The sequence below is a fragment of the Selaginella moellendorffii genome, unplaced genomic scaffold (assembly GCF_000143415.4).
Source record: "Selaginella moellendorffii unplaced genomic scaffold, v1.0 SELMOscaffold_7, whole genome shotgun sequence".
In the NCBI taxonomy this organism is placed as follows: Eukaryota; Viridiplantae; Streptophyta; class Lycopodiopsida; order Selaginellales; family Selaginellaceae; genus Selaginella; species Selaginella moellendorffii.
In genome coordinates this window covers 2,029,220-2,050,834 of record NW_003314268.1, presented here as the reverse complement: position 1 = coordinate 2,050,834, position 21,615 = coordinate 2,029,220, and the positions used below count along the sequence as shown (strand labels likewise).

Below are 21,615 nucleotides of genomic sequence, written 5' to 3'. Positions count from 1 at the left end.
CATGGTTTTATTTTGTTGCTCGTAGCGGGGCTTCTGTGCGCCATGCGCTTTGGATTGGAGCATCTACTGCCACTGCTGCTGCCGCTGCCTCTCCTCTGGATCCACCAAGCTCTGGCCTCCAATGCCGAAGGTACGCTTGCCTGGCCCCGCGATTTCTCTTCCTTGGGGAGCAATCAGGCTAAACGTTTTGTCAGGAAATGCGCTCGCGGAGCTCAAGAGCAAGCTGTGGGATCCCAAGAATGCGTTGAGATCTTGGGATGCAAACCTCGTCAATCCTTGCAGCTGGCTCTATGTCGACTGCGACAGCCAGCAGCGTGTCATCACAGTGTATGAGATTTGCATTGGTTGCTCGTCGCTCGCTGGAGACATTCTCTCTTTCCTTGGTTTCTTGGTAGAATAGAACATTGTCGTGTGTGTGTGTGTGCCTCTTTTTAACTCTTTTTTTCTTTCTATGTGTGGGTGCTAGCTCGTGTCTTTGACTTTGATGATAATCTTTTTTTCTTGCCTGTCCAGAATGTTGGAGAAGCAAGGCCTCTCGGGGACTCTCTCGCCAGCACTTGCGGATTTGCCCAATCTGCAAAACCTGTACTTGGCTCTTGGATCATATGGTTTTGTTTTTAATGGCTCTCTTTTCCTCAGAAGGATGAAAGGGAATTTGATCTCGGGTTCTCTTCCGCCACAACTGGGAACACTGCAAGGTTTACTGAATCTTGACTTGTCTGCGAACAACTTCACTGGAAGCATTCCGTCAACGCTCACCAATCTTACGAGCTTAAGAACCTTGTAAGCCTTGGGAACTTTCTTCTTCTTCTTCTTCTTCTTTTTCCTGTTAATCACAGCAACTTGGCTTTGCAGGCTTCTAAACAACAACAGCCTGACCGGAAGCATCCCTTCTACGCTCACTCTCATATCCAGCTTGCAGTTTCTGTATGTCATTTTCTCGTGTTCGTTATCCTGATCATTCGAATTCATGCAGAGACGTCTCGTATAACAACTTGAGTGGACCACTCCCACCCAAAGGGACGATCAGTGAGTTCAAGTGAGCAAACAATGCTTGCCTGTTTGATGTATGCCGTTTCTGAAGTCATTCCATGACGGCTAATGTCTTTCAACAGCTTGCTAGGGAATCCAGATCTCTGTGGTACTAAGGTAGGAACGCCTTGCCCGGAGTCGATTCTTCCGAGCTCTAGAAGACGTGGTAAGCAAGTCTGTTCTTGGGATAACTTCTGCCTATTTCAATCCCTGGACGCGCTGCAGGGCTTAACATTGGAGCTATCATTGGTGGCATTGCTGCGGGGGCTCTGTTTTTACTGCTCTGTCCCTTACTGGCTGTCATTGTGTGGAGAAAGCACCGTGGGCCAAAAGAGGTGTTTTTTGACGTTGCTGGTGCGTCTGTTTGCTTTTTTGTAAGCTATCTGATGCGCGGCTATCTTTTGTGCAGCGGAAAATGATCCTCATGCCACCTTTGGACAACTTAGGAAGTTTACTCTCAGGGAACTCCAAATTGCAACAGACAATTTCAGCGACAAGAACGTCCTGGGACAGGGAGGATTTGGGAAAGTGTACAAAGGCAGTTTGGAAAACGGCAAACTCGTTGCCGTTAAGCGCCTAAGAACAGACCAGAATATTTCAGCTGGAGGAGAACAGGCATTTCAGACTGAAGTTGAGATCATCGGCTTGGCAGTCCACCGCAACCTGCTTCGCCTTGACGGATTTTGCATCACTCCTTCGGAGCGGATCTTAGTCTACCCGTTTATGCCCAACGGGAGCGTTGCTTCCCGCTTGCGTAAGCTGAAAATCAACCATCTGTGAAGAAGCTAACCTTTGCGTCCACAGATGACACCACGGGGAGCAAAACGTTGGATTGGGAAACGAGGAAGCAAATCGCTCTGGGTGCTGCTCACGGTCTCCGTTACCTTCACGTACACTGTAGCCCCCGGATCATTCACCGTGACGTGAAAGCTGCGAACGTTCTACTGGACAAAGATTTCCAGGCGGTGGTGGGCGATTTCGGTCTTGCAAAGCTCATTGACACCAAGAACACACACATCACCACCAACGTCCGAGGGACTCCCGGCCACATTGCTCCGGAGTATCTGTCCACAGGCAAGTCGTCGGAGAAGACGGACGTGTTTGGATATGGAGTTTTGATGCTGGAGCTTATAACGGGGAAGCGGGCTTTCGATCTAGCCAGGCTGTTTGACGATGACGACGTGATGCTTCTCGACTGGGTAAGATTTATGGTGCTTGGCCTCGGACCAAACTTTCGCTTTGGTGCTTGCAGGTGAAGAGATTCCAGCAGGAAGGTAGACTGAGTGAGCTCGTGGATCCCAAGCTGAGGCACTCGTACCAGCCAAACGAAGTTGAGAAACTCACCCAGATTGCTCTGCTCTGCACCCAAGCGTCTCCCAGCGACCGTCCAAAGATGGTGGAGGTCGTGTCGATGCTGGAAGGGGACGGCCTCGCCGAGAGGTGGGAAGAGTGGCAAAAGGTTCAGGTGCTGAGAAGAGAAGAGGTGGATGTTGGCCACAAGCAGCTGGACGAGTGGATGATGATTCAGGGAGATTCCTCCAACTTGGAAGCGATTGAGCTCTCGGGTGCGAGATAGAATCCAGTTACGTTCTCCCAAGTTGATCTCTTCATCATGTAAAAAGGACGACATCGAGATACAGATTGCAGGAATCATATAATAGATGATTTTATGCTTGTCAAACAAAATCCAACCCTGCTTGGATTTTAAAAAGCTTTGTACACTTGGAAATACTAAATATTTACCAGTCTCTTCTTTGCAAATTTACACCTTATACTTACTTGTGCTTAGTTGTGGCTGCAGCCGTTTACATAGGGGGCGACATATGAGCGGCTGCGGCACTCCGCCTCTCTGCAGTGATATGAATCAGGAATTGATCGACCAACAACGAGAAATGCTAGACGGACGTACCTCCCGCGGCCACGAGCTTCTCTACTCTCGCCACAATGTGCTTCCCATACGTATACTTCTTAAGCGCGTGTAAATGAACTTTGATACGAGTCAAAAGAATTTCCCTCTGGCGGTCGTCACAAATCTCCAGTACTTTCTGCACCACGTAGTTGGCAAATTGGTCCTTCATCATAGCCTGAAAAAAGGATGTATATGAATGGAGTCACAAATCTTTCTTTCCTACCTGCAAGGCCTCGTTCTCGTCCGTTGATCCCAGCATCTCGTTGATCAGAATTTGTCTTTCTGCCGGGCCCCCAAACTGAAGACACTTCTCGATGACATTTGATGCAAATTTATGCTGGCTCATTTGTACAATTTGTCCTGCTAGCTTAGTGATGATTTCGCTTCTCTCCGGCTGGGTTCCATGCTCCAACACATGCTAAAGAGACACAAAGAAAGACTTAGCTTACAGCACCCCAGAGAAAGAAAGGAAATTAAAAAGGAAGAAAAGAAAAGAAACAGAACCAACCTGCACAACATAGTTCCCATACTGGTCCTGAGCAAGACTGCAAGTTGATCGCAGTATCTCTTGCATTATTCCTTGCTGTTTCTGTTCGTCTGTACAATGCTCAAGAACTCTCTGGGAAGAAAACGTAAAACAAAAACCAAAAAAAAAAACAAAACAACCGTCTCAAGTAACTTGAAACGACTCAAAACATGCCTCACCTGTATAACCCGGCATCCATACGGATGTGTTGAGAGAGCCAATACTTGACCATAAAACGCACAGATTATAAATTGGATGCGATCGGGAGGAACACATTCTATACACTTTTGAATGACGTGGTTTCCATTTTGATCACGGACGCACCGCATCACGTGACCATCCAGCTCGGAAACCAGTTGTGTTTGCTGATCCACGTCCACAACTTCGAGTGCCTGCGAGTTTCTTCAGCGTCTTAGACAAAAAAAAATGAAAGATACCTTCTGAATGACACGGCAGCCGTACATTTGCAAGCTCAACGTCAGTACACGGCTGGGTAACTGCTGGGCAAGCTCCTTTCTTTGCTGTGCCGTTCCATGCTCAAAAAACTGCCAGGCTCTACGAAGTTACGACACGACGTACAAACAAAATGCGTGCCAAGTCTTCAAATACCTTCTGAATAACGTAGTTTCCAAAGACATCCGTCATTAGCGCCACGGCTTGGGGGAAGACCTCCTGAAAAACCATAGCTTTGTCCTCGGCGGTGGCAGTCTCTAGCTTCTGCTGGATAAAGCGGCTTCCATGCTGGTCAGCACTGCAATGGACACACATTTTCCAAATGTAAAGAAGCTAAAGACCAGCTTGTACCTGAACTCCACCACGTGACCAGCAATGTCAGAGAGCTCAAATCTTCTGTTTTTGCTGTTTTTGAACTCCTCGAGCAGGAAAGACCCACGTGACTCGTCAGCAGGATCGCTGCCTCCCGCCGATGGCCACCCCGCAGCAGTATAAGCGGCAGCAGCTCTTCCGGTGCTCGGAGACAAGCGCAAGTTTCGATCGTTGACGATCCGAGAAGTTGCGCCAACCGGCGAGCTGGGAAGTCCAGGACTTGCCAATGGAGAGTTGGGAAATGGCACGCCGAATCCCAGCCCAGGAGGACTGCCGTAAAAAGAAGTGGCCGGCGGAACACTCTTGTTCGGGATGGACATGGTCCTCGAGAACTGAGGCTTGGATAAACCACCCAGCCCGCTCAGCTGGTCCACGAGTGCGTCCGAGTGAGCAGCATAGCTCCGCATGTCCGCTGACAGTGCCGCTGCGGCGCGAGCGTCCTCGGACGCACGGAGGTATTGTAGATAGAGAGCGTCGTGAAGCGCAGTGGTCGATGAGGGAGCCTGTCCCGCCGCTGCAAGCTTGTAAAACTGGTGTAAGTCGGGGACACCTCCTCGGGCGGCGGCCACTGCGGACTCAAACGCCACCGGAGGGGCGGGATATCCCGGTAGCAATGGAGGTGGCAACATAGCACCATTGAGCGGGTAGCCACCGAGGCCGTAGTATGGTGCATAGACTGATGCCGAGTGAAGGTTGTGATAGTATGGATTCCCCGCGGCGATGTAGGACATGGCGGCGGCAGCGGCGGCCGCCGCATACATGTTGGACGTTGCAGCAGCTCCTCCTCCTGGCTGTTGCTGCTGATTGGCACCAGGAGGAATGGCACCAAACTTGACGTTGCCGTATGCTTGGTGGTGCTGTTGCTGCGAATATGCCTGCGATCCATGATGCTGCGCTTGCGGCTGCTGGTGCTGCTGTTTCACACGTAATTGCTGCTCGGGAAATTCCAGATGCTGCTCCTCCTCGACAACGTCCGCGTTGTCGGATTTCATGGTTACGCATCCCGCAAGAGCAGCTGCAAGCTCCGACGAGGTACTAGACTCGGCTGCCTCTCCCACTGTCACGCTTGCATCCGGTGGAGGTGTCCGGTTGAGGGTGGTGGTGGAGGGAGAAGCATAAACGTCGTGAACGGGCACCTGCATTGGGGTGGCGGAGCGGGAGCCGATGCCAGAGCCAAGCTCACGCAAGAGTTGCAGGTCCAGGGAGGCATCCCCCGCGTCATCGTTTGCTGCCCGGCTCGAGGGCCGGGACAAGTTGTAAACAGGAGAGGGCGTCCTCGGGAAGTCCTCCTGCGTGATCAGCAAGTCCGTCAGCTTTGCAAACTAGAAGATGGCCCCCAAATACCTGGATGAGATCGACGAGGCTCTTGGGCCGTCCAAGTCCCATGTCAAAGCCCGGGAGTCCATCGGCATCGGTGAAGGTGGCGGCGGCGGTGGTGGTGGTGGCGGGGAGGTGGCGGATGACATGGTGGTGTTGCTGTCCCAAGGAGGACGAGGAGACCTCTCCCTCGTCCAGCAGATCGTCGTCTTCCCTGTGCGTGGGGAGCGAAGAATGCAGCGGGTGCGGATTGGCGGAGAAGAGCGAGGAGCTGCTCGAGTCGTCAAACACAAGCTTGCTTCGAAGGTTGAGGCGCTGGGCGAGGCGCCAATTCTCCCACGACTTTACTGGCGGTGGGAGACGGGGATTCAGATTGACATGCGAGTGATAGTAAGCAAGATAAGCAGGGTCTGACCTGAGCTCCTGCTCCGCCTCCACCACATCCAGCAGCTGATCGCCATCCTGGGCGTGAGCGTGGAGCTCCAGCCGGCCCAATTGGCTCAGCAGGCCGCCCAGCGATCCCTCCACGGTGGGCGGGGCGCTCTCGCTGCGGTGGAGCTGGACCTCGCCCCGCGCATTCCCCAGCCGCGACGCCGACGATCGCTCCCGGAGCAGCAGATTGAGCTCCTCGCACTCGCGGCTGCTACTCGAGGATGGAGCCCTAATGCCGCCGCCGTCCCCGCCCAGCCCCCCTGCCAGCACCCTGACAGGGCTCTCCGTCGCCATATCTCTGTCCAGTTTCCCCCTTTGCCTTGCTAGCTAGCTCGCGCGGCCACGGCCTAGCTCTAGTAGTGCCTATCTATCTAAGGAAGAACCACCCAAGAAATGTGGAACCAATTCTCCACACGGCGGCCATGTCGCGCCTCTCTTTTCTTCCTCCTCTCGCCTCTCCGCCTCTTCCGTGGGCGAGCGACAAACACAATAACAACAAGAGCAGAGAGAGCATGCGGGCAGCGCCCGTCCGATCGGCACTGCAACGGCCCAGATCCCTGCCGGCGCCGTCAAGCTCCGTCATGCCGCCGTCCGCGGATGCCCTAACGGCGGTCAATGCTAAAAGGTGCTCAGCTTGGACTTTTAGCATAATTATTCCCGAAAGGTGCGGAATATGCCCAGAGGTAGTACGAAATGGGGGAGTACCTAGCTAGACCCTGGACACTGGTGGTGCTGGTGGTAAATGGGGTAAATGCAATGGCGCCATACACACCAGTAGTGAGATACAAGTGTTGCCTGCCTGCCCAACTGGTACCAGTACCACCCCTCCCCCGTACGGCCTGCCCCGTGCGCTGGTGTTGCTCGGCCAGGCCCCATCTGCTTTTAATTTCTTTTCACTTCACCTGATAGATACACTTTCCCCCGCTACTGTAGCTTGGCGAGAGGGGGAATGCCATTCCATTAGGGTTGCAAGGGATTTGGGAGAGGCGATCGCGCGCAAGGGATGATGCAATCCAGCCACCAGCCGTCGCCGAGCGATGTCCATCAGCAGCAGCAGAGCCCGAGAGGAGGAGGAGGAGGTATGACACCAAAGCTCTCCCTTGTTGGCCACTACGCATCCCCCGCGGCCGCGGCAACCTGCCATGGATTCTCCATTCTGGGAGCTCTAGAACCCCAGGCCCCTCCGCCGCCGGCTCACCATCACCACCACCACCACCACCAGCAGCCTCCGCCCCCGCCGCTGCCGCAGCATCAACCGCATTTCCACCACCAGATGCCCGCTCCCCAAAACGCCTTCCAGAATCTCCTCCACCAGGGCTTCCTCCTCACCGCCGGCCAGCAGGGCTACAATCTCCAGCTCGCCGCCCCTCAGCAGGTCCTCCAGGGCCTCATGGAAGACCTGATCAAGCTCAGTCCCCCCGGGAGCCCGCCAATAGAAGGCCGTGGTGGTGGCGGCATCCACCCCCAGCAGCAGCAGCACTACACCCTTGTCTCCCTACTGGAGCAAAAGACCGATCAGCTCCAGGCGCTGGTTCACTCGCTATCGCAGGCCAGCCAGCACAACGGCGGTGTCGTCCAGGCCCATGCAGCCATGACTGCCGCGCGGATCGCTTCCAACATATCGCAGCTTGCTCTCGCCGTCATTGGGGTCCTTCCCAACGCGCAGCCCTCGCCGTGCCTGCTGCCCGACATGCAATTGGGTGCTCCACTCGGCTTCAACACCCTGGCCGCTCCCACTCCCGCCGCGGCCGTCCGGAATCCACTTCCGGTGGTGGAGCATCGCCAGCAGCAGCCGCAACCGCAGCAGCCCCAGGCGCCGCAGCAGCAAGATTCGCCCTGTCAGCCCCACGCTTTCAACCTGGAAGCCATCCATCATCCACCACTTGCGAGCAAGGCCGTGGTGGTGGCGGAGAGAGAAAGTGAGGCAGCGGCGCCCCCAGCAGCGGCAGCACCACCTCCACCTCCACCACCCCCGCCGGCGGCGATGGAAGATTGCGGCGACTCAGGGGCGGGGTCCAGGGACGACGACGACGACGGCGACGCGGAGGACCTTGTGCCTGGCTCCTACGATCTCGTGGAAATGAACGCAGTGGAGATCCTCGCGGAGCACACGCACTTTTGTGACAAGTGTGGCAAAGGTTTCAAGCGGGACGCCAACCTGAGAATGCACATGCGCGGGCACGGCGAGCAGTACAAGTCGCCCGCTGCTCTGGCGAGGCCGGATAAGGTTGCCACGGATCCATCGCTGCTCCGGCCCAGGCGCTACTCGTGCCCGTACGCCGGATGCAAGAGGAACAAGAAGCACCGCAAGTTCCAGCCGCTCAAGACGGTGCTGTGCGTCAAGAATCACTACCGGCGGAGCCACTGTCCAAAGTCTCTCACCTGCAGCAAGTGCAAGAGCAAAAAGTTCTCGGTGGTGGCGGACCTCAAGACGCACGAGAAGCACTGCGGCCGGGATAAGTGGCAGTGCTCGTGTGGCACCACCTTCTCCCGGAAGGACAAGCTGCTGGGGCATATCAGTTTGTTCCAGGGCCACACGCCGGCGCTGCCTCTCCACGAGATCGCGGAGGCGTCTCCGGCATCGGCTTCAACATCGGCAGCAGCGGAGCAAGGCAGCGTTGGCGGGGATGAGCAGCAGCGCGCGGAGTAGCTCCATCACGCGGGTAAGCAAATGCGATTGTTTCCAGGCTTATAACCTCTTTGCTTTTGTGCAGGGCTTTTCTTTTCAGCTGCTCGTAGTGACGACTAAAAATCATCTAAATGCAGGTGCGTGCGTGGCTGCTTGGTTTGAAGCTTGTCGTGGTATAGGAGTGCTGTATATCTAGTTAGAATGGAGGAGATGCAAGGAGGATAGAACGTTAGAGCACGAGAAGTTACATGGACCTGGAACTCATCCTCCACGCCTTGTACTGGATGCACCTCTATCCAGCATCTTTTATAGGTAGCGTCGTCCTCCATACAGATTGGCAGGCAGTGTGTGCGGCTACAAGGAATGAATGCCGGAGGGTTATCGTAACTGTCACTCGTTCCAGACAGTTGGTTTAGTTAAAACTAGATTGTTCATGTGTTCATGTGTTCATGTGAAGGGGAAACCATGGCCTCACCAGCGGCGCTTGAGTGAGTGAGTGTGTGTGTTTTGTGTGTGTGTGTGTGTGTGTGTGTGTGTGTGTGTGTGTGTGTCACCAAGTATGGGCCAGAGCCACGGCTGTGGACTCTCAAGTTGGCAGCTATGCGCAATGCTCAAGGACAATGGGCAGAGGTGGCGTCTGTACACGGCCATCGTGGAAGGCGACTGCGTGGCCGTGGAACAGAGCGCTAGCATGTCGCCAAAGCTTGTGACCAAGGCGCTCTTCTTTCACAGCCGCCTCACTCCGCTGCACGTCGCGGCCATGGCGGGCCAAGTCGACGTAGCTGCACTGCTCATCCACAAGGGAGCCAGCGTCAACTGTAGCAGCTGCAATGGAGGACAGGTACTTTGTGTCTCTGACGCTCTCTCTTACCAGAAAAACCAATATGCTTTGCCTTGCCTGCTTGCAGACTCCGCTCATGCTCGCCTCCAAGTCGGGAAAGCACGACTGCGTCGATTATCTCCTACAGCATGGCGCGAATGTATGTCACAAGCGTCTTCCTCGTTTCTTTCCTTCAGTGCCCGTCTCCCTGACTTGCTTCATCTTCAGGTGCTCTTGTTTGACACATCTCATTCCAGAACCTGCCTCCACTACGCTGCTAAAGCCGGTCACGTCGAATGCATCCACAGGATTCTGTTGGCAGCGAAATGTGCTCCAGTTGCCGAGTCGTGGTCTGTCTTGTCCGCAGCTAGAGAATAGAATCTTGATTGACATGGATGCAGGAAATTCGTCAGGTTTGTCAACACGAGGGACTCCAAAGGTATCACGGCACTACACCTAGCCGCCAGGGGAGGCTATGTGAGGGCGCTTCAGCTGCTGCTCGACAGTGGAGCTCTGGTTTCTGCCACCACCAGCAACACTGGCAATGGGTGAACTATCCTTTGAATTGTCATCGCAACTCACGAACTGGCCAACTTAACTTGAATTGCTCAGGTCCGGCCACGGAAGCACCCCGCTGCATTTTGCTGCTCGTGGGGGCTCTCTAGAGACTGTGCAAGAGCTACTCGCCTGGGGAGCCGATCGCAGCCAGAGAGATGTTACCGGGTATGTTGTGGGTTTCCGCGTCACTGCCTTGTGACATGTTTCTCGTTTGCAGCTACACTGCTTACGGGATTGCCAGAAAGCACAACAACGCGTCCTGCACAGCGCTCTTGGATCCGAGCGTTGCAGAGCCTTTGGTGTGGCCATCGCCGTGCAAGTTCATGAATGCTTTGGATACAAACACCCGGAGCTTACTCGAGAAGGTGCTGGAGCAGGCCAACCAGGCGAGGGGGCGGGCTCCCAGAAAGAGTGCTGCTGAGAGTGAGATCGTCAATGCCATCATGACTGATGACGACCAACAATTGGAGCAAGTGAGTAACTCTAGTGGCCGTCCATAGCTATAAGAAGACTCATCCGTTTCAATTATCTTAGGACAAGAAGGCCAGCACAGACAGCTGCTGCTGCATCTGTTTCGAGCACCGGTGCAACATCGAGCTTCACAAGTGTGGCCACCAAATGTGCGCGAGTTGCATCCTCACGCTCTGCTGCCACAACAAGCCCAACCCCGCCATGCCATTCTCTCCGCCGCCAGCATGCCCCTTCTGCAGGACGCCTATAGAGCGCATAACTCTCGTGAGCCAGGTCGCATACTAGTAGCAAGTGAGCTTGGGGTGCTGGTCACGAAAGGTGGCGGACATTCTGTCCCAGATGGAGCGATTGAAGCGGGGGTCGAGGTGGCGGATGTAGTGGTGCCGTGGCCGCTGAGCCAGAGGTGTGAGTAGCACACCCAGGGACGCGGGGACGTAGAGCCAGGCAGGCAAGCGGTAGCCACAGTGTCCCATCAGGTCTACATTGTTCATGGACCACATGAGGAACAAGATTGCGAGCGGATCCCACTGCGGCAAGCGGTAAAGCCAGAGGGTGACGAGGGAGTAGAAAGTGGTGATGCAGCATGCGATCTCCAGGGCGTCGCCGTAGGCGGTGCCAAAGACGGTGAGTTCGCCACTGTTGTCGTGGTGCCGCCTGTGGATCCTCCGGTATGCGCTCTTGGAGCGGTGGAGGAGCGTGTGCACCAGCCAAGAGTGTGCGTCGTGAAGAACCATGACAGTCCAGGTGAAGAGGAAGCTGCCACAAATGTCCCACGAGAAATGGCATCGCTCCAAGAAACCTTTCCTGAAACACTGAACCAAGTTACAGACCGTGAAGGCACTATGACCGTCACCTGGCCAAGAACACCATCGCAACCACGGGCATGGGCGGCAGAGCAACAGCCCAGAAGCTCTCCATTCTGTAGCCGGCGCTCTCGGTGCTCACTGGAATTGATGCTGTAAGCCTCTCCACTAGCGCCTTTGATTCCAGCGTCTTGAGAAGATAGAACCATGCATGCTCTAGCAGTGCGTGAAGGCTGGCAATCACTAGTCCTCCTAAAATCCCCACACAAACAGAGCTTGCGAACTCCCCTTGCGTTGTCATTCCCTTGCCTGGTTAAGGTACACTTTCCATGCTCGGTTACTATACAACTGCATGGTACTTGATCTTCGTGTTTCCAACCTCGCGCTTCTTGTTATCCGCCTCGTATTCCGTGTAGGAGCCTTGAAAATACGTAACCTGTTTCGTACCGGCTGTTATGCAAACCGACCATGGTGCCAAGAGGCAAATCTTACTGTGGAGCCTCCTTCAAATGCTAGGATGTGCGTTGCAATGCGGTCCAGAAACCAGCGGTCGTGGGATATAACGATGACGGAACCTGCCAGCGTTGGTTTCAGACACCCAGAGGCAATGTGTGTACCAAGCAAGCTCACCAGCGAAGTTGTGGATGGCCTCCTCGAGAGTTCGGAGAGTGTCCACGTCCAGGTCGTTGGTAGGCTCGTCCAGCAAGAGGAAGTTGCCACCACATTTGAGCACCTTGGCCAGATGGAGTCTGCGTAAAAAGATGAAGCAGTGATGAACACGATAAACGCAAGTGCACCTGTTCCTTTCCCCGCCTGACAAACTTCCAACAAGTTTCTGCTGGTCCGCGCCTTTGAAGTTGAACCACGATAAGTAGGCTCGAGCACTCACTTTCCTCTCCCCTGGTGCAAAAACAAGGAACGCGCAGTGGAGGAAAAGACGTGTGCGTCCTCTTACCGAGAGTAACCTCGTCATCTCCATCACTGATCTCTTGAAACACCGTCCTTCCCGGAGTCAGGCTTTCTCGCGACTGGTCTACGTACAGAGGGACAACCGTCTCCCCAATCCTCAGGCGGCCACTGTCCGGGGACTCCTACCAAGCACAGGATGCAGTAAATATACATGACGGACGGTTATGTTATAAAGTTACCTGACCAATCAACATACGGAACAAGGTGGATTTGCCAGTTCCATTTGCCCCTATAACCCCAACCACACCTGAATGGAACACAAACCTTGTTCGTCGGCAAACTCTGAGAAGGAGAAGTTCTCACCAGCAGGGGGGAGCGAGAAAGTGAGATTTTCAATCAAGGTGCGGCCTCCAAGATCTTTACGTAGATTCTCTGCCTCCACCACCAGATTTCCCAGGCGAGGCCCCGGAGGTAAATATATTGACTGCAGCTTTTCGGCTTTTTCATGTTCTTTCGCCTTCTGCAGGAGTTCCTCATAGGAGCGCTCGCGTGCCTGTTGCCAGGGAAAGAAATGCCCGTCAGGAGATTTCAAATAAAGCAAAGTGCTGCTGAACTCACTCACCCGTCCCTTCTTCTGTTGTCCTTTGGCCTTCTGTCTGATCCACTCAAGTTCCCGAGCTATAGTACGCTTGAGTGCCGTTTGCTCTTTCTCTTCCACCGACATACGTTTTTCCTTAACAATACAATAGCAGTCACAACAGGCTCAGATGAAAGATTAGATCGTATTTACCTTTGCTTCTAGCCATGCCGAGTAATTACCTTCGAAGGGAATGCCTTGTCCCCTGTCCAGCTCTAGTATCCAGCCAGCAACCTGTGCCAATACAGTAGATTAAAATCTGTTCTTTGGAAGACGAGAGAAGAAAAGAGACATTATCCAGGAAGTATCGATCATGTGTGACTGCAACAACCGTCCCTTTAAAGTCTGCAAGATATTGTTCAAGCCAAGCAACTGCCTCTGCGTCGAGATGGTTTGTTGGTTCGTCCAGAAGTAAAATATCCGGACTCTAGAGAAAAACATAGCCTTTTTTGAGTTTGTGATATGATATCAAACACCATACTTCTACCTGGAGAAGGAGACGACATAAAGCCACACGACGTAGCTCTCCACCGCTCAAGTTGGCGACAAAAGCATCTGGAGGCGGACACTTGAGAGCACTAAGTGCCCGCTGCGAGAAACCAAACCACATTTGTCACCAAAAGAGCTGCAAAACCAGACCAGTACCTCCAGCCGACGATCGAGTTCCCATCCGTTGCATGCATCCAGTGCATCTTGCAGTTTTTCCATCCTTGACATGAGCTTTTCCATACCACCAGTGCCGGTTGCCATATCTGCACTCACCTGGCATTCAGTATGATGGTAAAAACAAGAAAGCTTCGAAGACACCACGGATTTTACCTGCTCGAAGTCCGAAAGCAGTTTCCTAGTTTCGGAGAGAGCAGGCTAGAAAATAAAAAACATCAAGACAAAGTTCACGCAAAGTCACAGAAAAAAGACAGCGAACCTCTATGTTTTCCATCACTGTTGCTCCATCGTCTAGCAATGGTTCCTGCGCTCATCACATGCAAGAGGAGACAACTGGGAAAACAGGAAATGAGTGTGCGCTCACCTGAGGCAAGTAGCCGAGTTTGAGGTTGCGATCGACAGAGACATCACCGTCGTAATTTTTATCGACTCCCGCTAAGAGATTGAGTAGCGAGCTCTTGCCTGAGCCATTGGAGCCCAGGATACCAATCTTAGCACCCATGTACATTCCCAGGTTGATGTTTTTCAGTATTTGTTTTCCCATTGGCGTCACCTGGACGGATTCAACATACCATTTGGGAAGAACAAATAAGAGAACGCAAGCGTACCTTGCCCACGTTCTGGAGGCTGAAAACCACTCGTCGCGTCTCTTTGGCATACGCAGACGAGGATGGCGACTGTGGTGACGATTTGGCGTCATTGCCCTTTGTGCCGCTGCTGCTACTTCGCTTGGATTTCTTTGCCATGCACCACACCCTCGTACGAGTTTCATCAACTGACCTCCATCGCCGCCGCCACGTGATGCTGCTCCTGTTTGGCATGGTCCGAACGGGATTGAAAATGGGAATGCAGGAGCTCTCATTCCCGTAAATTCTAAACACTAGCGGCATGGCCTCCCAGCACAACCTATCTTACACGATATTTTTATTTTTATTTTCGTGGCTCGAACCTCAAGCTTATTTGTAGAATTTAGAACTAGCCACCACAGCCGCCACAGCCACCGCAGCCACCGCAACCCCCTCCATCGCCACCATCACCACCACCCCCACCATCCCCGTCAGCATAGCTGCTAGAAGTATCCCACACTCCTAAGCCTGTGTAGTGCACGTTTGAAGCCCGAGTACGCTGGAAGCCTGGCAAAAAGAATAATGCATTAGTTGCTCTGCCTTAGATCGATCATGTGTACCATTGTCATAATATGTGGCCTTGTGCTTCAACTTGAGTCCTAGCTCTTTGAGTGAGATGGATACAGTCGTCGACAGAAGCAACACCAGGAGCACATTCTCGTAACGATCAATCTGCACCATGCAACAACCCAAATACTGAGATCGATAAGTCAGGTTGCATAATAAGCACTCGCCTGCATGTGACCCACGTCCAAGTCGAAAAGAGCGGTTGCAATGCCTTCGGGCTCGTCTCGTGTATATCTCACCATCGTCACAAAGCCCGGATCATACAAAAAACCAAGTTGAGGCTTACGACCTGGTACTAGAACAAAGTCCTGTTCGCGACAAGACACTCTTCCACTCGAATCAGACTCTGTTTGGTACACTCACTTACCGGACAATCTAATCTTGTCCTCACATCAAACTGCGGCCACCACTTCGATTCCTTTCGATATCTGGAGATGGTCAGAGTTACTGCGCCATCTAGCAGAGACCAGCTCCTGGAGTTTGCTGTTTTCTCAAGCGGAAACGCTGATCCGATGACCTCACCTTACGATTGACAGCATACAACATGAAAGCTTGCAGCTGTAAGTTGCTTCTTACCAGAAACGTCTGGAACATACAGACTGTTTCGATGATGGACGTGCACAAACTTCCGGACACCATGATGAACGTGAACAAACCTCTGTGCTCTGGGTGGTTTTCTCTTTATCAGGGACGACGCTTGACCGTGCCTGGGACACCAGCAGCAAACTGGTCAGGATCAGGGACGCAACTTCATTTAAAAAATCCTTACTTGTAGCGGACAACATACGACTCACAGTTTGTATGATCAAGGATACAGTTTGTCAACCATATGTCTCCTCTGTCATCTTTGGTATCTCTGGTTTTCACACTTCTCAGGAGAAATTGGCCAGTCACAGGGGGAGTCATAGAAGCCACGAGTTGCAGAGATGTTGGCTTCCTTGTGTTTTGTAGAGGAAACCAGCCACTGATCGAGTGCATCTCCGACATCATAACCTGTTGCCAAGTTATTCTCAGATGTCCCAGCACCGTATAGGAGCCGCTGTAAGGCTTGAGCTCCAGGATAACACCTTGGGTTGATAAATCAGTTTCAAAGTCCCAGATTTTCTTTGAAGAGTTAAAATCGTGAAATTTGAACGATGATGCTAATAGAGAATTTAGTGGTGAAATGGCAAGCAAATGGTTGAACTCTCTGGGTTCTGCGTAACTCTCAACTTCCCGGACAGACATGTGCACCTGCAGTCAATATACATTTTACCAGAGGAAGAAAAAGAGAAGAGAAATGTCACCTGAAAAATCTTTCTCTTGGCCAGCGTTGCTCGAAGATGAGCCCAGGACTTCGAGCACTCGGCAAGACTTGATCCTAAGACACGGACGGAGGTGGTACTTATGAGCGTTAGGGGTAACGGTGGTTCACCTCTGTACATGCAACCTGCTTTCTCATACGCAAGTCCATACGTCTCTTCCCACAGAGAACGAGTTTGTGTATATCCCACGTCGAGCTTTCCTCCAACTTCTCTGTTGTTGACAGAATCGTCGTGTTCCAAATCTCTTCCCAGCACTCCCACCATGTCGCACTCATACTTGACGGAACAAAGTTGATGCGTGTGCCACATCAAGTCGATGTCATAAGTAGGAACGAAAAACTTATCCTCTCCCTGAGTTCTTTTCAGATGCAGAAACCCTTTATAACGCTTCTCTGCGTCGCGCAAGAATCCTCTGTCCTGATAATGAGGTGCGGAGACCTGAAACGAAGAAAGGTGTTTGCCTGGATAGAAAAAGTGATAAAACATCAAAACCTGGTAAATAAATGATTTCTGTCTTTTAACTGCATCCACAAGGTTGTACAAAATCATTGATTTCCCGGATGAGTAGCGTGAGCTGCATGTGGACTTGAGTTCACGAAGATTATAAGGTTCATCCGGATATAATGATGTCCAAGCATCCCTGCTTTTACGATAGTGCTCCATAGAGTTGTTACGTTTAAGACGTGCATCGATAACTTTTCCAAACAGCTTTCTGCAGTCGCTGGCATACTGAACCTGTTCACTAGAAACTTTTAAAAACAACAAGCTGGGGACAGGGATGATGCTTACAGGTTTCAGTCGATGGCAATGCCAGATTAACGCACAATCGAGAGGCGGGATCAGCTCTGACGAAGAATTTGCCAATGGAAGCCAACAATACTCGTACCTGTACAGACAGAAAGGTAGCTAGACAAGAGATGAAGGAAGTCTACCTTTCGATCGCTCGCCTCAGAATGTGTGTACTGAATAGCCAAGGATTGGAGTGTACCTTGGCTACGAATCCTAAGTGATACTCAGCCTCGGAAACCAGATCGAGGCTGAATTGAACATTCTGAGCCTCGAGCCAGTTTCTTTTTTGAACCTCCTGCAGAGACAGCATTGTTGTATCTCTGAGCGCCCCCAAGTCGATGGATATAATGAGGAAAGTAGTTCACCTCAAGAACACGCCTTGCCAGCCGGACAAAGTTCAGCACTTTCTGTTCTACTTCGCTCAAGTCAACACGAAGTTCGGAAAAAATCAAATGCACGGAAAGGTCCTGGCTTCCCATTTCAACACTTCATATATAGAGTAGAGTAGTCCCAATCAAAACTCACTGCATAGCTATCAATGACGGGCAGCTCCAGGTTGAGCCCAGTCCATGCTCTGTAGAAACACCACAATGGTTACAAAGAACAAGACAATGTACAAGACGTTCTGTCCAATGAAGCCCATCAGTTGTTCCATGAATGAAGGCTGTTTAATGATACTTCTCTTGACTTTGTTGTTTTTGAAATCCTCCACCAAAGCCGATATCTGCCCACCCATTTCCACTTCATTCTCCGATACCTCCGCATGCAAGCGCTGCTTAAAGGACATTGGCTAAGTTTTTGAAACAGCGTACGCAAATAACATACCGTGTAGAAATACGTCTTGCCGTCCCAAACAAGCACTTTTGATGCGTAAAAGATGTCAGCGAGAGGAGAGGAAGAGTTGAGCAGTGCAAAAAGCATCTCGGGGTGCTCCCGAGCCAGTTCTTTCATGTGGTTGAAAACTCCAGCACCTGTAACAATGGCCAAGACAACTGGCCTCCCATCCGCCTTAACAAGCTCCAAGTTGTCATACGTCAAGGTTGTCACCGGAGGCAAGAGGTTATGCCTCACGAACGAGGCCAAGCCCTCCCCTGCTAGAAAAGAGCGTCCATGGAGGGTCAAAGGTCGCAGAAACAGAAGGCTTGTACCTTGGAAAGGCCCGTGGAACACAGCTTGTTCGTTCATGGAGGAGTGCTGAACAAGCAAAGCTGGAAGCACCGTCAGCCCGTAGTCGCTTGAAAGCAAATCCAACTCTGATGCCGAGCCTTCTTGATCAACTGTAGCAAACCATGCTCTCAGTCTATGTCCTTGTGCTAGCTCAGCCAGTGTAGAAACCTCCACTCCAAAGCCGACGAAGACAGGGAGCTTATCGCCCGCCCGCTCCACAAACTGCTTGACAGCTGATGGAGACTGTAGAGTCGAGAGAGGTGGTGCCAGCATCCTTCTCAGGTGCGCCACCATGAGCTCGGCTTTGTGTGGGCCTCGGTAGTCCGTGTGAATTCCATCCACGAAGAGCTTCAGAGTTGGATACTCACTGCGTCCACCACACACTCCTAATAAGTAGAAGAAGGAAGCTCGCTCGGACAATTACTTGATCTTGTATCTGGATGCGATGGCCGTGAACTTGTCGACGTTGATCTTGGCGAGCGTGAGCTCCTCGGGCTCACTCGCCAGCTGCGAGGCCGCCTCGTCCAGCTGATGGTAGCATTGTGTGAGAGGCAAAAGGAGCAAGGCAGGGCTACCTGGGGAGAGAGTGCATTGCAATGCGAGCACCAGGGTGCGTAGAAATCGACGAGGATGTTGCGGCACTCGGAGATGGCTGCATCGAAGTTGGATCCGTCCAGCTCCACCACTGCTCCCCGCCGGCACAGCCGCCCCTCGTCGTGCTCCGCCGCCACCAGCAGCAGCAGTGACAAGATCGCCCACAACATTGCCCTAAACAAATGGAAATGGAGGAACCATCACCTCCTCCTGCCTACTATGCCGGTGGTGACTATGGCGGCGACGAGACGCTGGGGATGCGGCTGGTGGACACCATGGCAGGCTTTGCGAGGCGGCTGTGGACGTCGTCCTACACGGTGCTTACCGTGGATCTCAGGAGGGCCTCCATCACCTACGACGGCCCCCCTCTCCTCAGGAGGCGCCGCCGCCAAGCAACACGAAGCAGGAGCTCGTCGCCGCCACCGTCTCACCGCCGCCTGGTGTCGTCCGGGCATGGCTACCTCGTCAACGAACGAGACGCAGAGAGCAGCGGCGGATGGGCTGACGGGGTGGAGGCAACCAGGGCTCAAGCTCGTCTCAAGGTGATGCAGGTAGGATTTGGATGAAGATGCCACCACATTTTGTTATACTGCGGTCGTGGATTCACCAGGTGTGGGAGCTGAGCACGCGTAAAGAGACTCCGGATCCCTGGCGGCTCAACCTGGGGATCGGCGGGGAGTTTGAGGTGGACAAGGGAGAGGTGAAGCCCAAGCTCAGGCTGCGAGCCAAGCATGCATCGCTACACCTCCTCCCGCTGCCCGCGATTGAGCTGCGCCGCAAATGGCCTCTGCCACCCTCCTCCTACACACACCTCGGGATCGACGTTCGCTGCAGGTGTGTTGTCGCATCGCATGCACATCTAACTCCCCTCTGGAGCGCAGAATACCCCTCGCTAGCCCCGACAAGATGCTGGACCCGGCCTCCGGCCCTCGCCTCATGGTGAACGTCTACAACATCGGCGGCACTGGCATTCACTTCACTCCAGGGGGTACGTTTACGACATGCCTCTCCATTTCCTGCTCGACCAACCTGTTTGCTTCCCTGTTTCCTCTAAACTTTGCCAAGGTCTCTTGTTCGAGGACAACGTCATAGAGCTGGGCAGATTCACGAAGATGCGCGTGGCGGCGGCCCTCGAGTTCCCTCGGGAATTGCCATGGAGTGAGGAGGAGAGGCCCTTCAAGTTGGAAGTTCGTCGAGTAGGGATCAAAGCTAGAACACTCTGAAACGAAACCGGGACTGTAAAAAACAGCGGAACAAAATAAGAAGGAAAAAAAAAAAAAGAAAATTTGCCATCAAAATGGAAATTTTCTAGGCGCACGCCATAGCTGGCACAGCTTCCGTTTGAGTCTTCTTGGCAGCGCCGTGTTTCTTGGTGACAAACCTGAAACACAAGCAGATTAATGACAGTCTAGACTACTCGCGACTCAGAAAGGAACAGGCTTACCTGAAGAAATCCCTCCAGAGCAATTCAAAGACAAGCCACTGCATTCCGGAGTCACCGCTAGCTGCTGAAGATGGCGCTACGGATGTTGGTGTTGGCTTTGGTACCAATCTGCACATTTCCAAGTGATAAGTCGCTCGAACTACTTGCAACCACGCTATCAAGGACGAACCTGCTAGTTGTCTTTTTCAAGTCCTCAAACATCTTCCGGGGCGAGAGGCAGCCCATTGCCAACCATGGCGATATCTTAGAGGAGAAGTTGGCCCCGTAAATGCTGTTCTCCTTACCGCCCTTGGATGGTGGCGGTGAAACCAAGGAGAAGCTCTTTAATCTCTTGAGTGCCTCCACCTCACCGCCGATCATTCGATTTCGCTTGTGCTTCTCCTGCTTTCACCACATAGTTTTGGCATACAATCAATCAAACACGGTGTCATACCTGCCCTGCAGCAGAAACGGGGCTGAGCCCAAGCTCTTGCAGGCTGGGAATGTCTCCTGCTTTCACGTCACCCTGCGATGGAAGTCCCTTGAGCTGCTTGGGAGCCTCAGTCGCCGCTCGAACCTGGACGTCCTTGACCTTGTCGCGGAAGCCTCCATAGTTGGAAGGCATATCCTCGACCTTGAAGGGCAGGTCATCGACGTGAAACAGCGTGCTTCCCCAGAAGAACTTAACGTCTACATTCTGGTCCTTGAGTGCAGATGTGACTTTGTCCTCCATGCCCAGCTCCTCGCTCGACACCTCCTGATGAGCGTACAGCCCGTCGGCTCCCACAGCTTTGGCGATGGTGGACAAGACCTCCACCGGGTTGCCAATCCTCACCACCAGTTCCGAGCCCCGCTCCCTCAGGTTGTCCCGCAAGTTGGCAACGCACTCGACGAGAAACTTGGCCCTGTATGGCCCCGTCTTATCGAAACCGGACGCGGACTTGCCATAGTCCTTGGGGTCGAAGCAGTAGACGGGGATGACAGACAGTGACTCCTTGTTTGCGGCGGCCAGAGCTTCATTGTCGTGGACGCGAAGGTCGTTCCTAAACCACACAATGGACGCACGTCTCATGCCGGCACCAGCTGCCGGGTTGCCATACCTCCTGCCCGACCTCGGCAGCATCTGGTAGTCCGGGAACGCGGTGGCGGAGCTGCAAATCTTGCTGGCGCTGCTCTGCTGCTGCTGCTGCTGCGGCTCCACATCCAGCCCAAACTTGAGCTTCGAAGATGGCACCACGGGAATTGGCGAGTTGGCCTTCTTCTGCGAAGGGAGATTGGCAGGAGGCTTAGCGAGCAGCTTGCGAGGTAAAACCCCAACTTTGGAGGAGAGCGGCATCAGCGTGTTGAGCGCCAGGGACAGCGAGGCCAGGTTGCCGCAAGGAATGAAATGCCGCTGCGCCGGCTTGTCTACTACCTCGCTGTGCAGCTCCACCTCCAGCTCCTCCGGTGGGGGCGCGGCACCCAATGTGGCATGAGCAATGGAGCTGGAGGAGAGATTGGCGTCCATGATGAGCTCCAGATCCACGAGGCCATCGCCATCCGCAGCGTTCGCCATTCCTCCACCACAAAGCAACCAAATGCGGGCTTTTGCGATAAACCCTAGAACCGTAC

General features: G+C 53.1%; 9 protein-coding genes across 13 annotated transcripts; 4 read left to right on the top strand and 5 right to left on the bottom strand.

Moving 5' to 3' along the window:
- The first annotated feature begins 6 nt into the window (after positions 1 to 6).
- Positions 7 to 2,700, top strand: LOC9652386 (LRR receptor kinase BAK1). The gene is made up of 11 exons (XM_024670919.1): positions 7 to 130; positions 195 to 327; positions 514 to 585; positions 640 to 783; positions 856 to 927; positions 977 to 1,039; positions 1,116 to 1,198; positions 1,258 to 1,386; positions 1,442 to 1,786; positions 1,837 to 2,231; positions 2,285 to 2,700. The coding sequence occupies exons 1-11, from the start codon at positions 43 to 45 to the stop codon at positions 2,606 to 2,608; spliced, it is 1,848 nt and encodes a 615-aa protein (XP_024526687.1). The 5' UTR covers positions 7 to 42; the 3' UTR covers positions 2,609 to 2,700.
- LOC9633700 (pumilio homolog 1) lies at positions 2,683 to 6,639 on the bottom strand. Of its 2 annotated transcripts, XM_024670913.1 has the most exons (10): positions 6,025 to 6,181; positions 5,637 to 5,956; positions 4,272 to 5,581; positions 4,077 to 4,218; positions 3,905 to 4,012; positions 3,647 to 3,859; positions 3,450 to 3,560; positions 3,165 to 3,359; positions 2,942 to 3,116; positions 2,683 to 2,881 (listed from the first exon to the last, which is right to left on the bottom strand). In XM_024670913.1, the coding sequence occupies exons 1-10, from the start codon at positions 6,068 to 6,070 to the stop codon at positions 2,838 to 2,840; spliced, it is 2,664 nt and encodes an 887-aa protein (XP_024526681.1). In that variant the 5' UTR covers positions 6,071 to 6,181; the 3' UTR covers positions 2,683 to 2,837. The 2 variants fall into 2 exon arrangements, with proteins under 2 accessions (XP_024526681.1, XP_002966263.2); XM_002966217.2 differs by having other exon boundaries at positions 5,637 to 6,639.
- Positions 6,640 to 6,793: 154 nt separating this feature from the next.
- On the top strand, positions 6,794 to 9,057 carry LOC112345055 (protein SENSITIVE TO PROTON RHIZOTOXICITY 1-like). The gene is made up of 2 exons (XM_024670920.1): positions 6,794 to 8,704; positions 8,756 to 9,057. Exon 1 carries the CDS (start codon positions 7,045 to 7,047, stop codon positions 8,689 to 8,691), a length of 1,647 nt encoding a protein of 548 aa, XP_024526688.1. The 5' UTR covers positions 6,794 to 7,044; the 3' UTR covers positions 8,692 to 8,704; positions 8,756 to 9,057.
- Positions 9,058 to 9,183: 126 nt separating this feature from the next.
- Positions 9,184 to 11,490, top strand: LOC9652385 (E3 ubiquitin-protein ligase XB3). 2 transcript variants are annotated; one of them, XM_024670924.1, is made up of 7 exons: positions 9,184 to 9,511; positions 9,579 to 9,650; positions 9,719 to 9,840; positions 9,904 to 10,038; positions 10,103 to 10,213; positions 10,266 to 10,521; positions 10,583 to 11,490. In XM_024670924.1, exons 1-7 carry the CDS (start codon positions 9,230 to 9,232, stop codon positions 10,802 to 10,804), a joined length of 1,200 nt encoding a protein of 399 aa, XP_024526692.1. In that variant the 5' UTR covers positions 9,184 to 9,229; the 3' UTR covers positions 10,805 to 11,490. The 2 variants fall into 2 exon arrangements, with proteins under 2 accessions (XP_024526692.1, XP_024526691.1); XM_024670923.1 differs by having other exon boundaries at positions 9,892 to 10,038.
- A 108-nt stretch (positions 11,491 to 11,598) lies between these two features.
- On the bottom strand, positions 11,599 to 14,473 carry LOC9652383 (energy-dependent translational throttle protein EttA). The gene is made up of 16 exons (XM_024670916.1): positions 14,143 to 14,473; positions 13,899 to 14,087; positions 13,794 to 13,838; positions 13,688 to 13,732; positions 13,514 to 13,630; positions 13,356 to 13,457; positions 13,161 to 13,295; positions 13,022 to 13,102; positions 12,854 to 12,964; positions 12,595 to 12,784; positions 12,471 to 12,538; positions 12,278 to 12,413; positions 12,120 to 12,222; positions 11,953 to 12,071; positions 11,815 to 11,897; positions 11,599 to 11,758 (listed from the first exon to the last, which is right to left on the bottom strand). The coding sequence occupies exons 1-16, from the start codon at positions 14,422 to 14,424 to the stop codon at positions 11,663 to 11,665; spliced, it is 1,902 nt and encodes a 633-aa protein (XP_024526684.1). The 5' UTR covers positions 14,425 to 14,473; the 3' UTR covers positions 11,599 to 11,662.
- Positions 14,449 to 18,166, bottom strand: LOC112345054 (glycine-rich domain-containing protein 1-like). Of its 2 annotated transcripts, XM_024670915.1 has the most exons (13): positions 17,969 to 18,166; positions 17,646 to 17,911; positions 17,186 to 17,592; positions 16,964 to 17,115; positions 16,821 to 16,917; positions 16,524 to 16,766; positions 16,014 to 16,469; positions 15,497 to 15,960; positions 15,304 to 15,434; positions 15,095 to 15,249; positions 14,895 to 15,035; positions 14,721 to 14,832; positions 14,449 to 14,667 (listed from the first exon to the last, which is right to left on the bottom strand). In XM_024670915.1, the coding sequence occupies exons 3-13, from the start codon at positions 17,297 to 17,299 to the stop codon at positions 14,510 to 14,512; spliced, it is 2,223 nt and encodes a 740-aa protein (XP_024526683.1). In that variant the 5' UTR covers positions 17,300 to 17,592; positions 17,646 to 17,911; positions 17,969 to 18,166; the 3' UTR covers positions 14,449 to 14,509. The 2 variants fall into 2 exon arrangements, with proteins under 2 accessions (XP_024526683.1, XP_024526682.1); XM_024670914.1 differs by having other exon boundaries at positions 16,014 to 16,766.
- LOC9652382 (protein disulfide-isomerase 5-2) lies at positions 17,356 to 18,751 on the bottom strand. Its single transcript, XM_024671519.1, has 3 exons — positions 18,594 to 18,751; positions 17,646 to 18,354; positions 17,356 to 17,544 (listed from the first exon to the last, which is right to left on the bottom strand). The coding sequence occupies exons 1-3, from the start codon at positions 18,749 to 18,751 to the stop codon at positions 17,356 to 17,358; spliced, it is 1,056 nt and encodes a 351-aa protein (XP_024527287.1).
- LOC112345057 lies at positions 18,737 to 19,968 on the top strand. Its single transcript, XM_024670926.1, has 4 exons — positions 18,737 to 19,132; positions 19,192 to 19,415; positions 19,463 to 19,569; positions 19,647 to 19,968. The coding sequence occupies exons 1-4, from the start codon at positions 18,764 to 18,766 to the stop codon at positions 19,802 to 19,804; spliced, it is 858 nt and encodes a 285-aa protein (XP_024526694.1). The 5' UTR covers positions 18,737 to 18,763; the 3' UTR covers positions 19,805 to 19,968.
- Positions 19,819 to 21,615, bottom strand: LOC9633698 (blue-light photoreceptor PHR2). 2 transcript variants are annotated; one of them, XM_024670921.1, is made up of 4 exons: positions 20,459 to 21,615; positions 20,195 to 20,409; positions 20,026 to 20,133; positions 19,819 to 19,962 (listed from the first exon to the last, which is right to left on the bottom strand). In XM_024670921.1, the coding sequence occupies exons 1-4, from the start codon at positions 21,557 to 21,559 to the stop codon at positions 19,890 to 19,892; spliced, it is 1,497 nt and encodes a 498-aa protein (XP_024526689.1). In that variant the 5' UTR covers positions 21,560 to 21,615; the 3' UTR covers positions 19,819 to 19,889. The 2 variants fall into 2 exon arrangements, with proteins under 2 accessions (XP_024526689.1, XP_024526690.1); XM_024670922.1 differs by having other exon boundaries at positions 20,195 to 20,406.

Coding starts and splice junctions, on each gene's coding strand:
- LOC9652383 (XM_024670916.1), bottom strand. CDS start 14,424: ATGCCGCTAGTGTTTAGAATTTACGGGAATGAGAGCTCCTGCATTCCC. Junction 13,839..13,898: donor AACTCGGCTACTTGCCTCAG/GTGAGCGCACAC, acceptor TGATGAGCGCAG/GAACCATTGCTAGACGATGG. Junction 12,965..13,021: donor CGGCATGGCTAGAAGCAAAG/GTAAATACGATC, acceptor TGTATTGTTAAG/GAAAAACGTATGTCGGTGGA.
- LOC9652385 (XM_024670923.1), top strand. CDS start 9,230: ATGGGCCAGAGCCACGGCTGTGGACTCTCAAGTTGGCAGCTATGCGCA. Junction 9,512..9,578: donor GCAGCTGCAATGGAGGACAG/GTACTTTGTGTC, acceptor GCCTGCTTGCAG/ACTCCGCTCATGCTCGCCTC. Junction 10,522..10,582: donor ACGACCAACAATTGGAGCAA/GTGAGTAACTCT, acceptor CAATTATCTTAG/GACAAGAAGGCCAGCACAGA.
- LOC9652382 (XM_024671519.1), bottom strand. CDS start 18,751: ATGTTGTGGGCGATCTTGTCACTGCTGCTGCTGGTGGCGGCGGAGCAC. Junction 18,355..18,593: donor GTCGATTTCTACGCACCCTG/GTGCTCGCATTG, acceptor TGGTGGACGCAG/TGAGTATCCAACTCTGAAGC. Junction 17,545..17,645: donor GCAAGACGTATTTCTACACG/GTATGTTATTTG, acceptor ATGGGTGGGCAG/ATATCGGCTTTGGTGGAGGA.
- LOC9652386 (XM_024670919.1), top strand. CDS start 43: ATGCGCTTTGGATTGGAGCATCTACTGCCACTGCTGCTGCCGCTGCCT. Junction 131..194: donor TCTGGCCTCCAATGCCGAAG/GTACGCTTGCCT, acceptor ACGTTTTGTCAG/GAAATGCGCTCGCGGAGCTC. Junction 784..855: donor CTTACGAGCTTAAGAACCTT/GTAAGCCTTGGG, acceptor TTGGCTTTGCAG/GCTTCTAAACAACAACAGCC.
- LOC112345054 (XM_024670914.1), bottom strand. CDS start 17,299: ATGGGAAGCCAGGACCTTTCCGTGCATTTGATTTTTTCCGAACTTCGT. Junction 15,435..15,496: donor TCGTATGTTGTCCGCTACAA/GTAAGGATTTTT, acceptor CTGGTGTCCCAG/GCACGGTCAAGCGTCGTCCC. Junction 14,668..14,720: donor GGCCACATATTATGACAATG/GTACACATGATC, acceptor TCTTTTTGCCAG/GCTTCCAGCGTACTCGGGCT.
- LOC112345057 (XM_024670926.1), top strand. CDS start 18,764: ATGGAAATGGAGGAACCATCACCTCCTCCTGCCTACTATGCCGGTGGT. Junction 19,133..19,191: donor CTCGTCTCAAGGTGATGCAG/GTAGGATTTGGA, acceptor TGGATTCACCAG/GTGTGGGAGCTGAGCACGCG. Junction 19,570..19,646: donor CATTCACTTCACTCCAGGGG/GTACGTTTACGA, acceptor AACTTTGCCAAG/GTCTCTTGTTCGAGGACAAC.
- LOC9633700 (XM_002966217.2), bottom strand. CDS start 6,335: ATGGCGACGGAGAGCCCTGTCAGGGTGCTGGCAGGGGGGCTGGGCGGG. Junction 5,582..5,636: donor GCCTCGTCGATCTCATCCAG/GTATTTGGGGGC, acceptor CTGATCACGCAG/GAGGACTTCCCGAGGACGCC. Junction 3,561..3,646: donor ATGGATGCCGGGTTATACAG/GTGAGGCATGTT, acceptor TTTTCTTCCCAG/AGAGTTCTTGAGCATTGTAC.
- LOC9633698 (XM_024670921.1), bottom strand. CDS start 21,559: ATGGCGAACGCTGCGGATGGCGATGGCCTCGTGGATCTGGAGCTCATC. Junction 20,410..20,458: donor CCGTTTCTGCTGCAGGGCAG/GTATGACACCGT, acceptor ATGTGGTGAAAG/CAGGAGAAGCACAAGCGAAA. Junction 20,134..20,194: donor TTGAAAAAGACAACTAGCAG/GTTCGTCCTTGA, acceptor GGAAATGTGCAG/ATTGGTACCAAAGCCAACAC.
- LOC112345055 (XM_024670920.1), top strand. CDS start 7,045: ATGATGCAATCCAGCCACCAGCCGTCGCCGAGCGATGTCCATCAGCAG.